The sequence below is a fragment of the Coloeus monedula genome (assembly GCF_965178545.1).
Source record: "Coloeus monedula genome assembly, chromosome: 6".
NCBI lineage: Eukaryota > Metazoa > Chordata > Aves > Passeriformes > Corvidae > Coloeus > Coloeus monedula.
The window spans coordinates 48,792,964-48,806,057 of record NC_138786.1 but is presented as its reverse complement, the minus strand read 5'-3'; the positions used below and the strand labels follow the sequence as shown (position 1 = coordinate 48,806,057).

The 13,094-nt window shown below is 37.9% G+C and overlaps 1 protein-coding gene across 2 annotated transcripts in view; it reads left to right on the top strand.

Moving 5' to 3' along the window:
• The first annotated feature begins 2,106 nt into the window (after positions 1 to 2,106).
• Positions 2,107 to 13,094, top strand: part of TRIP11 (thyroid hormone receptor interactor 11) — a 30,053-nt gene continuing 19,065 nt past the window's right edge. For both annotated transcript variants that reach the window (XR_014226498.1, XM_082283589.1), the window contains exons 1-8: positions 2,107 to 2,519; positions 4,934 to 5,010; positions 5,986 to 6,096; positions 7,185 to 7,460; positions 8,293 to 8,361; positions 9,061 to 9,226; positions 11,069 to 11,431; positions 12,114 to 12,154. Coding sequence is in view for 1 of the 2 variants with exons in the window: in XM_082283589.1 (XP_082139715.1) it covers positions 2,381 to 2,519; positions 4,934 to 5,010; positions 5,986 to 6,096; positions 7,185 to 7,460; positions 8,293 to 8,361; positions 9,061 to 9,226; positions 11,069 to 11,431; positions 12,114 to 12,154 (1,242 nt within the window). In the remaining variant the exon portion in view is untranslated. The remainder of the gene's footprint in view (positions 2,520 to 4,933; positions 5,011 to 5,985; positions 6,097 to 7,184; positions 7,461 to 8,292; positions 8,362 to 9,060; positions 9,227 to 11,068; positions 11,432 to 12,113; positions 12,155 to 13,094) is intronic.

Below are 13,094 nucleotides of genomic sequence, written 5' to 3'. Positions count from 1 at the left end.
TTTGCACCAGAGGTGTGTAGACATCAGCAGTGGGGTAGTTTTCCATTGCTGACATTTCATCATCTGATGTCTTTGCATCTGTTGATACTCCAAAAGTTGTGTAAAGAGGCTCCTGTTAAGGAAGGAAGTTGGTGCCAATTATAGTTATGTTACATCTTTAAAAATTGTATGCTTTGTAATTTTTAAAGTAAGATACAGTTTCCTCCCTTGCTACCAGGATACTCACTCTTTTTGTGCATTGCTTTTGTAGCTTAGTCAAAACAGAGTATACTGGATCATTTGTGTGCCCTTATTAACAGTGGATGAAGTCAGACAGCTAAAAAAATTACTTGCAATGCTAAATAGTCAGTTTCTAGTTTTGCAGGAGTAGTAATTAAAAAGAGTGGACAAGAAGCCTTCTGTGCTACTTTATTGACTACATGCCTTACTTGGCATTATAAAATTACCTACAACAGAAGACATTTTTGTCATCCCTAAATATTTTAAACATCTGCAGGATGTCCCTGATCTTTGTTGAAAAATGCTAGGAGAGTTTCCCATAAAGATTATTTAGCCCAACACTAAATGACACATCTTTACTGTCATGAGGACCCATATGGGTTTTGTTAAACCAATGATAAGGGGTCTTTTGAGCATTGTGAACTTTTCATCTCCATTAAACCCAATATTGCAAATTAATAGAACTGATAAAGATTTATCTACATTCCATGCTATGTCACAGCACTAGTACTTCCTACAATTTTAATGCCTCTTTTTTTTCAGCCAGAAATGAATTTGAAGTGGTGTATGATTGGTTTTATTATGGATAATCGTAAGGGTGGCAAGTATGCCATTAAATTAATATACTAGTAAAATCAGGTATAAACCTGATAGAAGAATTGTTCAGTGAAGAAGAGTGAGAACAATCTTTATTGGAGAACTTTTAACTTCTAAACCCTGGACCATACACCATGCCCAGCCTTAGGGTTGCCTGTGAGTGACAGAGGACAGTAAAGCTAAAAGGTAATACAGTATTGCAGGCCAGCTATGAACCCTTCACCAAGGCTCTGCAAGATACTGTTTGGGAAGCAACAAGCAGATTGTTCCCTATCTGGCTGGTTATGTTTGCCAGCTTGTAACTCTAGAGCATGTGTTCTGTGCCTGCTGCATTCTCAGACCTCTAAAAATCTAAGATTTCACCTGTGAAATGCTCTCCTCAGCTTCATTTTGCCGTTGATGTGGTGCTTTAATTACGCATCTTTTTATGTAGCTGTCAATTTGAAACAGGCAATGAGCCAACTGCCCTGTATTTTATTCCCGGTATGCACTTTTTTTTTTATAGCAGTATCATTCTGACTGATACAAAACTGCTTTTTTTCTGCACAGTGCAGTACTCCTTGTAGTCCCAAATAATTTTAAATACCTCGCTTGATTAAAAGAACTTTGAATTGGACCAGTGTTGGAGTTCTGGCTGGAAATCCAATCAAGAATCACAGAAGAGACCACAGTAGGTCATCTGGTCCAACCTCCCTGCTCAAGCAGGGTGATCCCAGAGCACATTGCACAGAATTCAGATGATTCCTGGATACCTCCAGTGAGGGAGACTGCACAGCCTCTCTGGGCAATCTGTTCCAGTGTGCAGTCACTGCACAGTAAACAAGTTCTTCCTGATATTCAGGTGGATCTTCCTGTGCAATACTTTCTGCCCGTTGCAGAAACGTTGTCCTGTTGCTGGGAACCACCGAGAAGAGCGTGATCCAGCCTCTTGGCACCTCTCCTTGAGACGCTGATAGACGTCGACTAGGTCCCCTCTCAGCCGCCTCTTCCCTATCCACTCCATTTACATCCAAAGCAGCCGGAGTTTCAGGTCTTGTGTGTTTTGTGAGAACACATTCGAACACAAATCGTGTCTGTTCCCGTGCCCAGCACACTGCTTTGCTCATGGCCCGGCTCCCTCCCGCCGGGCGAGTGCCCCTTGATCACACAGCGCTCCACGCCGCCGCGCCGCGCCCGCGGCTCCGCCACAATCCCGGCATCCTCTGCTTCCGCGGACACGCCATGTCCGCCTCCGAGGGGGCGCTCTAGCCCGGGCTGCCGCTCTCGATGGTATTTGGGAGGGGTGTCATGGCTGCCGTTGAGGTGGCAGCGGCCGAAGCCGCCGGGAGGAGTCGCTGAGCCGGGACGAGACAAGACAAAACAAGCCGGGAGGAGCAGCTGAGCTGGGAGGATGCGCGCGGCGCTGGCGGAGGAGTTGCCGAGCCCGGTGTGCTGAGTCCGCAGCAGGAGCCGCGACCCGCTGTAGCGAGGAGAAGGGAAGCGGAGGCGGCCCCTTGGCCCGCAGGAACCGGCTGCAGGGGCCGCCCGGCGGGGCCGAGCGAGGCCCGGAGCCCTCCGAGCCGCGATGGCGTCGTGGCTGGGCGGGCTGGGCTCGGGGCTGGGCCAGTCCCTGGGGCAGGTGGGCGACAGCCTGTCCTCGCTCACCGGGCAGATCTCCAGCTTCACCAAGGACATCCTTCTGGAAGGAGCGGAGGAAGTGGGCGGTAAGAGGGGCTGGGGACAGGCCTGGTTCCGCGAAGGAGCTCTTCCTCCGGCCGCCGGTCCCCTCCGGACCGACAGCGGCGGGGCTTGCGCTGCCCGCACCGGCCGGGAGGGAGCTGATCCCGGCTTGGTGCTTTTCTCGAATGCTGCTGGCTTTGCTGCCTTTGTTTTTATTCTGCTCTTGTGATCTCAGGATCTGGAGAATACACAAATATATTCCCGGGCTCTAATAGCAAACGTGAACTTATTTTAGGCTTATTATTCAGAAGTTTCTGAATTGCGTGAAGTGTTATGTTGCTCCGGAATGACAGCACTCAAGCAACACTCTTTCTCCTTTCTGTTTGCTTAGTTTATCTAAACCCTCAGTTAATTAGCTGCTTTTACACTGGTTCCATAAAACTGCAGAGTTGTAGTACAGAGGTTGTTTTGCTGCTGGTGTGATCTAAGTCTGACGTGTCACACAGGCAAAGGTTCAGTGTTTGTCATGTTTTTGTTTATATTTCCGTTGGGCCCAGAGAAACCTGTCGAGTTCTACAATTCCCTTGCAGCCAAGTAAGAAAATATGGCCCTTGCTTTGTAAGGATTAGAGGCTAGAACGATTTATCTTTAAAACAGAAAGTTAGAACAAAAAAGTCAGAGACATCAGAGTAAGATTTTCTATAAACCAATTGTAAATCTATTCTAGAATATAATATTTTCTTCATATTTTTAATAATGACTTCTTGTTACAAATTTTTGAAAAAACTTAAGTAAAGCAGTTGTATAATGTGATAATAAGTATCAATAGATTAATATCCCTAGTATTGTTTACGATCTTGTAACTACAGATTATTTTAAAAGTTAGCTTTCTCAAAACAATGGTAAGAATAGGAACCACAAAGAACAGCAAAGACTTCTGAATAGTCATCTTAAATGTGAAATTAAGCAGTTCTACTTAATTTACAACCTGTCATCTATGAAGCATTGTGAAAGAATATTATAGAAACATATGTTGTAGAAACCTTGTTGGCAAGCTGATACAATGGGTTTCATATGGATGGCCTTTCTGGTACACAGGTAGAATGCTCAGAAGAGAGAAATTCTGACAACTGTGAAGTAATTTTTTTTCACTTTTCTGAAAGACTTTCTTAGAATGGTTTTAAATTTCAAAATCTGTAGTTTAATTTGGAAAGCTATTTTATGCTCCTGAGCTGTGCAGTCATCAAGGGTGTTTGTTTTGCTTTTTAAAAGATAATTTGTGAACTCACACATTTGTGCATGAGTTTGTGCAAGAGAGATGTACTGATGTTCAGTAGGTATTTCCAGGTGTACTTCACTGCTAGATACTGCTGTCAATATCTTAATTTTCCTAAAAATTTCAGAGTAGTGTATTTGTATGGGTTACTAGAATCCAGGGTGTAAAAAATCTAGTGTCATCCAAGTATTCTTCTATGAAGACCTTTAAATACTGTGTGGCCTAAACAAAACTTTACAAGTACTTCCTTACAGTTTGGGTTTTTTAAATTTCCTAGTTGGTAAAAGTCTCCTAGTTGTTAGTATTTCCCTTGCATTCAGTGTTTTGACTGCCATCAGTTGTTTGTGGATTATGGACTTGCACATCTTCTGTTTCGCAGTTTTCATGTGTAAATTGTTGCTTCTGCAGTGCTTGAGCTGTCTCAGTTTTAAACAGCACGTAGGAAATTATGAAATACAGTATTTACTTGGAAATTGTACTTATTTCAAATTTTGAAATATTGTCAAGGCTGCTTTATAGTCAGTTCGGGATATTTCTCATTGATAAAAGGAAATGTGGTGTTTCTGTCCGTTAAAGGTGGGACATAGGAGAAATAAACATAGTCAGTTTGAGGAAGATTGGTCATTAAAGTGTATCTGGAATTATGTGCTTTTTCTATTGGATAAACTGGGATAGTAGATGTATCACCTTTTTAAGAGACAATGAGTCTTACAGGGTTGATGTTTTGTTGTGTGGTTTTGTTGGGTGTGGGTGGTTCATTTTTTATTCTGAAAATTCAGTCACTGTTATGTGTATTTAATGGAATTAATACTTGTTTTGAAACTTCACATGGCATTACAGAGAAACACACAACTCTCAGGTCAGGAGCAAGTCTGAAATGAGAAACAGATTCAGGGACACGAAATAGTCAAGTAAAACATTTTTATCTCCCTTACTTTAAAGCTTAAATCCATACTAATCTGTTAGGGTTTTGATTTGGTTTAAAGCCTAAATATGAGTGAACTAAATTACGTTCAGAAAGATTGTCTGAAAAATAATTCTTACAGTGTTCTGATGAAAACAGCTTTTGATATTTACCTAGGAATGAACATTAAAGCAGTCTGAAGTAAGATATGTATTAATAACTGGTCTTAATAGATTGAAAGGATTGTAATTAAAATGAAAATTTTCACTTTCTTTCAGATGCAGCAACAGAACTCCATGTGTCCAATTCTAGACTCAGAGAAATAGAAAGTATTAATGCAGCACAGAAGTTTGAAGTAAGACATTTTGAAACACTATTGTAATTAAGAGCAATGCATAGAATTTGTTTTGTATAAAGTTGAAATATTTCACTGAAGTTGCTTGTCCCTGGGTAAATCCAGAAACAACGGTGACAGTGGCATTAGAATGTGACTTTTTGTGACAAACTGCCATCACAGTTAGGGAGGCACATTTGTTTATTGGTGTATGCATGTGGTGCAAGTTTTCATCTTTTGCTAACTGCTGCATGCTGTGACTGTTCCTGCCTATCGTGTGGACTAGGACTGCAGCAGTAGGCTTAGCTCTGAAAAGAGTGGGCGTTTTCCCTGCTTCTGTTCTCTCTCTGTTGTCCTACCGTATGATCATTTTTGACATAGCTATGGCTGCTCATGTTCCTCCAAAACCACTTATAAATCTCATGTGTCCTCATGGAAAGTAGCTTTGTGCGCTCTTCTAAGGGACTTGTTGGTCTTGAGACTTTATTTATGTCTCTAAACAAACAACTTTCATGTATGTCTTCAGCCCTTAAGAGCATTGTGAAGTTAAGATACTATTTTGGGGCCATAACTGTTCCTGCTTGTCCTCTTTCTAGTTTTTTGCCATCTGCTATTGGCTAAGGTCAGAGAGAGAACACTGGATATTAGCTCCAATTTGTGCTTTGTGGCTTAAATTCTTAAATTCTACCTGTGGATCTTGCTAAGATTCAAGTGATTCAGCCGTGAGTTTTTTAAACCTTGGCATTTATCTCTGGTCATCACAAAACTTTTTCTGAGAATGAGCTGGAGTCCATGCTATGTCAAAATGGAAAGCTTGGATGTGACCACGATTTTGGGCCCACGCTTGAACATTGCTGTTACTGTGTGTTTTGAATTAAATAGCATGAGAAATCTGTACAACTTAACTTACTTCTTTTCTGTTCAGTAGCCTTTTGCTTTTCTGATTCTTTAAGGAGTGCTCTGAGTTTACCAACATTCATTTCTCATTTTTGATAGAATGATAGACTGAAAAAAGTCTGTAGTGACTTAGAAGAAAAGCATGAAGCAGCAGAGCTGCAAATAAAGCAGTTGTCTATTGAGTACCGCAATCAGCTTCAACAGAAAGAGGTAGGATACAGAGTAAAATTTCTCAGTATGTTTGTCAAATAAACTTACCTGTTGTCCTGTTTAATTCCTTTGTTGCAGTGTCTGTTCTCTTCCAGTGGAAATACTGGTCATAGCTATGGTTTCTTGGTTTGTTAACGTAGGCTAAGATCTATTTCACTGTATCATGTGATGCAAGCCAAGCTTCCAGGGGATAGTTGAGGCAAGAGAAAATGCTCTGGGAATGTCATGCAGCTGTCGGAATTTCTGTTGTTTCTGGGATCACTGTGAGAAAAGACACTATATACTGCTTTGTGTTTCTGATTCAGTGACTTTTAAGGAAGGCAACAGGAGCAAATTCCCATTTAAAGCAATTATTTTGTCTTTAGATATCATTATTTATCTTAACATATACAATTAAAGAGAACAGAGCTGCCTTTCAAAATTTGTGAAATGTCTCTTTGTGGTGGAAGCATCAGCTTTATAGCCTACTGTATAACATGAGATTTCATAGACCTAAATGAAGAAAGTTGCCAGCATGCCAAGAGTTACACAAAAGGGAGTTTTATTTCTGCTTTATTCACAAGTTCATGTGGGAACTAGAGGAAGCAGAACTATGAGATGTATAAAATTCTGCTTGTTAAATACAGTAACAGAGTTGTTAAAAGAAAATTACATGTAGCTAATTTCACCTTATTGTAAATGAGTAAATTTTCAATACATTGAGTTGTTAAGCATGAAGGAAATCAAATGTAATAAAAATAACTGGAAAAGCATAATATATTGCTTAACTTTCATATCTGAATACCCTCTTTATATAGTTAAATTTTTTGTATAATCAGTTAGCCTGGATAGTGCTATACTATTTGTGTACCTTGGCTGCTAAAAAAAACGTGTCTCTGTGTGAGGTACTTTATAACACTTGAGCTAAGGATGTTTTTCTCCATTATGAGAATGTTTAGGGTTGTTTTTCTTTTTCTAGTGAAAGTGATCCATTATTTGTGCTGGGGGGAAATTGCTTGGTTCACATTTCATAAGGCCACAAAGGGTAAAGTAGAGTGTATTTTGATATTCCTCTTATTCAAACAATGCATTTTATTTTGTATATTCAGGTGGAAATCAGCCATCTAAAAGCCAGACAGAATGCACTACAGGAACAACTGCAGAAAGTACAGACAGCTGCTCAGACTGCTCAGCTGGGAGCTGGTGTTTTGCCAGCAGCCACTGCATCAGCCTCCTATGTTCCAGTGGTCAGACATTCCTCAGGTTTTGAAGCAGATGACATGGATTTTGGAGATATAATCTGGTCACAACAGGAAATAAACAGATTGTCCAATGAAGTTTCCAGGCTTGAATCGGAGGTTGACCACTGGAAGCAGATTGCAGTGGTGAGTGGTTTCTCTTCTACCCTGCTTTTCCGTCTCCCCTCCAAATTACTGCTTTCATTGCATTTTGTGGATTAGGAGTGGATCTTTTGGAAGTTCATGCTAAAAAATGTCTAGAAGCAACATGTTTTGATGGAAAAGCTGAAACCTTTCTTGCTGTCGCATGATTAAGGACACATTCAATGACCAACTTCCAAATGCTTTTTTGTGATGGTTTTATGCATGATTTGTCAAGTTAGATAAGGGGTTTTGTGAACATTCACCTAGAGTGCTACTTTAGGGTTTCACTTTTGTTCAGCTTTTCAAAAAAATACTTCCTTTCCTCCTGGCTATGATAATGATTTTTATTGATAGCATAGTACTGTTCAAAGTAATAGCTGGATACTTGCATATTCTTTATACTTTCTCTTCTCTGAGTCCTTGATATGTCAGTTATAATTCATGGTCTGTTGAGACAAAAAAGTACAATCTTTCAAGCTGCTGCTGATGTGAGTTATAATTTTTCAAGCAATAGCCTGATTTCAGAGGTATGCTTTTCCCATATGAAAATACTCAAAACTAAGCAATCCTGTTGTCGTACTATGAGAAATAACACCCCCCACTCCAAACTTTTTACCCATTTATATGTAGCAATGTAATAATAAAAATCCATGGAAAATTAAAATGTTTCTATTAAAATGTATTTTTTTAAAAATCAAAATTACAGTGGATTTTTATTTTGTTTCATGATAGCTTTGTTGGTTTTACTTTTGAGTATCAGTAGAGGAAGCATTTACATAAAAAATACATGTATTTATCACAGTTTTCATAGGGATATGGTTTGGGTTTTTTTCAGTCTTCCAGAGTGCAAGGCACAAATGATGCTGAACAAAGTGAAATATGCAAACTACAAAATGTTGTTAAGGTAAGATGACAAACTAGTCTCCTTCTGCGTTACTCTTTGTGGTTTTGCATATGGTCACATGGCTTGTAAATATTTTAACTAGCACTATTACAATATTATTAAAAATGCACAGGGGCATGTCATAGCACAGCAATATTTCAGTCAGCAGTACAATATTTTAAAATGGTTACTCTGAGAAAGGGTATTTGTATAGTTTGATAATTACAGTATGTTAGCTTGGAACAATGATGTTAGTACTTACTAGGGCAAATCACTTTGTGAAGCTGTTGATGACTTATGAGACTGTATTTTAGATACACAGAATAATTTCTCCCTTCTCAGAAACATCTTGCCTTTCTTTGTTGAAGATGCAAAATACTGATTTTACATGTCATCCTAGAAAGTCACTAAAAATGCATCCTAGTGTATCCACTTTGTATGTAACACTTGTAACTGCTTTACGTTGGTTTAATATTTGCTGTTGTGTAGGGCATACTATATGTGTAAGCATATGTTTTAAAGGAATTTCTTTCAACACGTTTAAAAACTCCAGATCAACAAATGTCAAGAAACTTGACTTCTGCTGTGAGAAATCCTTTAATGAATCCTTTAATTAGACTAGGGAAAACTTTCTTTCTTTCTTTTGTATTGTATTATTTCTTTCATAAGAAGACATTGTGCTGTATTTTGCTATTTTGTTTTTCTAATGATATTTTTTAGGAGCTCAAGCAGAATTTAAGTCAAGAAATAGATGAACATCAGCATGAGCTGTCAGTGTTGCAGGATGCACACAGACAGAAGTTGGTAGAGATAAGTCGCCGACACCGAGAAGAACTGCATGAATATGAAGAGCGAATTGAAGAACTCGAGAATCAGTTACAGCAAGGTCTTTGTTACCACATGCTTTTTATTTTAGTTTATGTAGAGTGAATTTTGGTTAAAGTGTTGAATATGCATGTGGCAGTACAATAGGTATCAAATATATGATGTTTAGAATTTGAATTTCAATTTCAGTTCAGCTTCATGCTTAAGATGTGTCCTGTATCTTTTATTCACTCTGATTGGCTTGAACACTGGAATGATAGTGTTTCATCTGTGACATGTATTAGTCTGGAGGGTCATTGTCTATACATACCAATTGTTGTACTCTGAATTTTACACTTTCTGGGTTGGTTTTTTTAACTTACACTGAATATAGGTGTGGATGAGACGTACCGAATTGAAGATACGAAAGTAACAGCACAAAAATATCTTTTATGAGAAGTAATATGTGCCAGTTGAATTACTTGACAAAAGCTCAAAGATTGGGTAGTGGGACACTGGAACAAGTTGCTCAGAGAAGTTGTGGATGCCCAGTTTCTGGAAATGTTCATGGCCAGGTTGGATAGGACCCTGAGCAACCTGATCTAGTGGGTGGCACCCCTGCCCATGATGCAGGTGTTGAAACTAGATGATCTTAAGGTCCCTTCCAACCCAAACCATGCTGTGATCCTGTGATTGCCATAAGAACCACACCTAAGAATGTGGCCTGACTACAATATAGAAGCTCAGTAGTTCCCACAAGGAGCTTTTTGTTGCCTTTTAAGTATTTCATATTCCCTAAAAATAGTCGTGTCAGTTAGGTTTCCTCTAGAGGCTTCTTTGCACAAATACGTAAGCTTTGCCTGTAAACCTCTATTTACCTGGTAAAGCTTCGACTTCTAAAGAGTATATATTCTCTGTTTGCAATGAGAAATCTGTTCCCTTCTTGGAAAGAAGGGAAGTATTTTCACAGCTTCTCTAACTTGTAAGGTAGTACTGATAGGGAATTTATTTCTTAAAATCAGATGCCTGTTAAGATGTAATATGTTTTTTCACTTCATGTATGTACACCAGCAGGACAAATTTAAGGAAGTCGAAGGTAGAAGCCCCTTATCTTTTACATTACGAGTTATCTGCAAAATAAATACCATTAGTGACTTTTTAAGAACTGGAGTATTTTATATTTTTATTTTGTTCATTCTGTCTGACAGCATGATAGGGACTAGGGCAGGAGCAAGTGTTTGAGCTGACACTGAGGTGAATTCACAAGTAGTGTGCTTTCATTTTTTTCTGTACTCTCCTGATGACGCTTTTTTGTATTCTCTAACTTACCTGGAAATTATAGGAGATTGTACAGAAATATAAATGTCAGTATAGTATGATGGATCTGTAAAAAGATTAATTCTGAAAAATGTTTTTCTTCAGCTGAAAAGCTTAGTGCATCATTTAACCAATTATTTGTAGCAAATTGTTTCCTATAACAACCGTTTGGCAAACCTTTGAAATATAATTAATTAAATTATAAATGGATTTTGCATCAATCTGAATTAGGTGGGATTTGATAAATTATTCTTAGAAAATTGAGAGATTCCAAATCCTGATAAATTAGATTGTCATCTCCTCACCAAGAGAGGTGGGGATCAAGTATATTCTAATTAAATTGCAAACAAATGATGTCTTGCAACACTTAGCATTTAAAGTTATTTTGAGCCAAGCATGTGAAAGTATTCAAAAAGATACTTATCAAATGAGTAATGTGTATAGCACAGCTTCAAATGTTAAACCTATTTAACTAAACTTTCTGTTGATGATGACCAGTTTTTGTTTTAGGCTATCTCCCTCTGTCAGAAGAGGTGAAAGAAGAGAAGTAAAACATCTAGAGTGATGGTTTTGGTTAATATTGCAAATAATCTGTTTTGTCTTTTAGATGGTGTGAGCACCGATGCCATGGATGACTCTAAAATTACTGAACAGAAAAAAAAACCTCAGAGTCTAGATGGAGGAAAAGTAGAAGAGTTGCAGATTGTAAAGAACCTAGAGGATGAAATAAGAAAATTAAATCACAAATTGTCTTCTGCCAAAGCAGAAAACAAAAATCTTCTGAAAGAGCAAGAATTTGCAAAGCTAGAAAAAATTCAAATAGCACAAGATTATGAAAAGCTTAAATCTGACTTTAGTGTGCTTCAAAGATCTGTGGCAGAGCAAGATGCTCTCCTGAAAGAACAGAAGCAGCTCCAATCAAAGACATCACTACCACAAGATGTTGTCAGACTACAGCAAGCATTGTTAGGTACTAAGATTATTATTTTTTTATTATTTTTAATAGTTTGTTTTCGCAGGTTTTTACTTTTAAAACTCAAAATTTATTTTATGAATTTGAAACTGAATATGAGAATATGTACCTTCTAAGTGTTGCTGCTTTATAAAAGCATTGTCCATTGAAGTACGGTGAAGCAGAAAAGAGAACGTTGTTAGGACTAGCGTGGTTATCATAGGGGTTTCTCATTAGGGAAGTAATCATGTCTGCCAACTGTTTGGTAGGGGTTTTTTTCTTTAAAAGTGAGTAAGCCTCAATAGAAGTTGTTTGATTAAATTCAAAAAGCACATTCTTGTGTATGTGTGTATGTATAAAGGTACTTGGTTGCTAATATCTTCTTGAGGAAACACTAACATACCTGTATAAGGAATATATCTGTAGGTAGAAAATATTTTAATATTGCGTAACTGATAAACTGTAGTACCAAAGTCGTCCTAATGTGGGATCAGTTGTGAAAGTAATGCTCTGCTTTGTGGTAGTGACTGATGGTATGTTTGAATCTTTCATGGCCCTGGTGCTTGTCATCACAAAATGCTGTGAAACTATGCTCTTCTGAGCAGCAGCGTTCTGTTTGGGAAAGGTGGGAGAATGATTTTGGTTTATTGTTGTTTGAAAGGTAGTAAAATTATCTATTTTATTTCATTTTCCTTTATAGAAGCAGAAAATGAAATAGCAAGACTTTCCAGTTTAAATCAGGTAAAGCAATTTCTAAATTAAGCCAACAAAAAAACTCATAACAATAGTAACTGGTAGAAAACACATGTTTTGGTAATTTTGGTGGTTTTTTTGAACATTCACACTTCTACATAAATAACATTGTAATGTGAAAGGAAATAATTGTAGTTTAATTCTATAATTATATGTGGAATTTATAGAAACAATACATTTTTACTTGTGAAACTCCAGTGTATTCTATTAAGGAAAACCATTCAAGTTCCACATATCTTACTCTTACCTAGAAAGCTGTAACATACATTTTTAAAGTACTAATAGTACATTTTGTAGAATACATCATTTTTCACTTCTGCTTTAGCATATTTCAGTTTCAGCACTTACCAGTTGGGAAATACTTCTCTTCTATGTAGTACTTGTAATAATACTGCATTCCATCTTACTGATGAAGTGAAGCAGTGAAACATAACACACCTTTAGTTTTTGGTGTGGTTGACTTGGTCCTTTATAAACTCTCCAACGCGAGAGATTTGCTTTATTTTACTTTGTATCCAGTAGTATTTCTCAATTGAGGATTTCTGTGTTCCGCTTTCATTCAAGGGTTCCCGTAGCATTTTTCAGAATGATGTTATTTAGATGCGCTTGATTAAAACTTCCTGTCTCACCATGCAGCCTGCTGTGTTTAGGGTGGCTCTTGCAGTTATAATAGTTTATCCCAGCTGTCAATCCATACCTCACAGGCGGATATAACTTCTTACCATACCATGGCTTTTTGTGCAGAAGTTTATAAACTGCACTCCTAAACCAAGCGATGAGGAAATAAATGTGTATGTATGAATAGTGGAGACAAATGCTTCACAATCAAGAATTTTTAACTGGGGAAGTATTTCTGTAGGCTTAGAGATTCCAACATAATTTCAGCAAGATAAAGTCTGATATTTACAATTTTTTTTTTTTTTTTTTT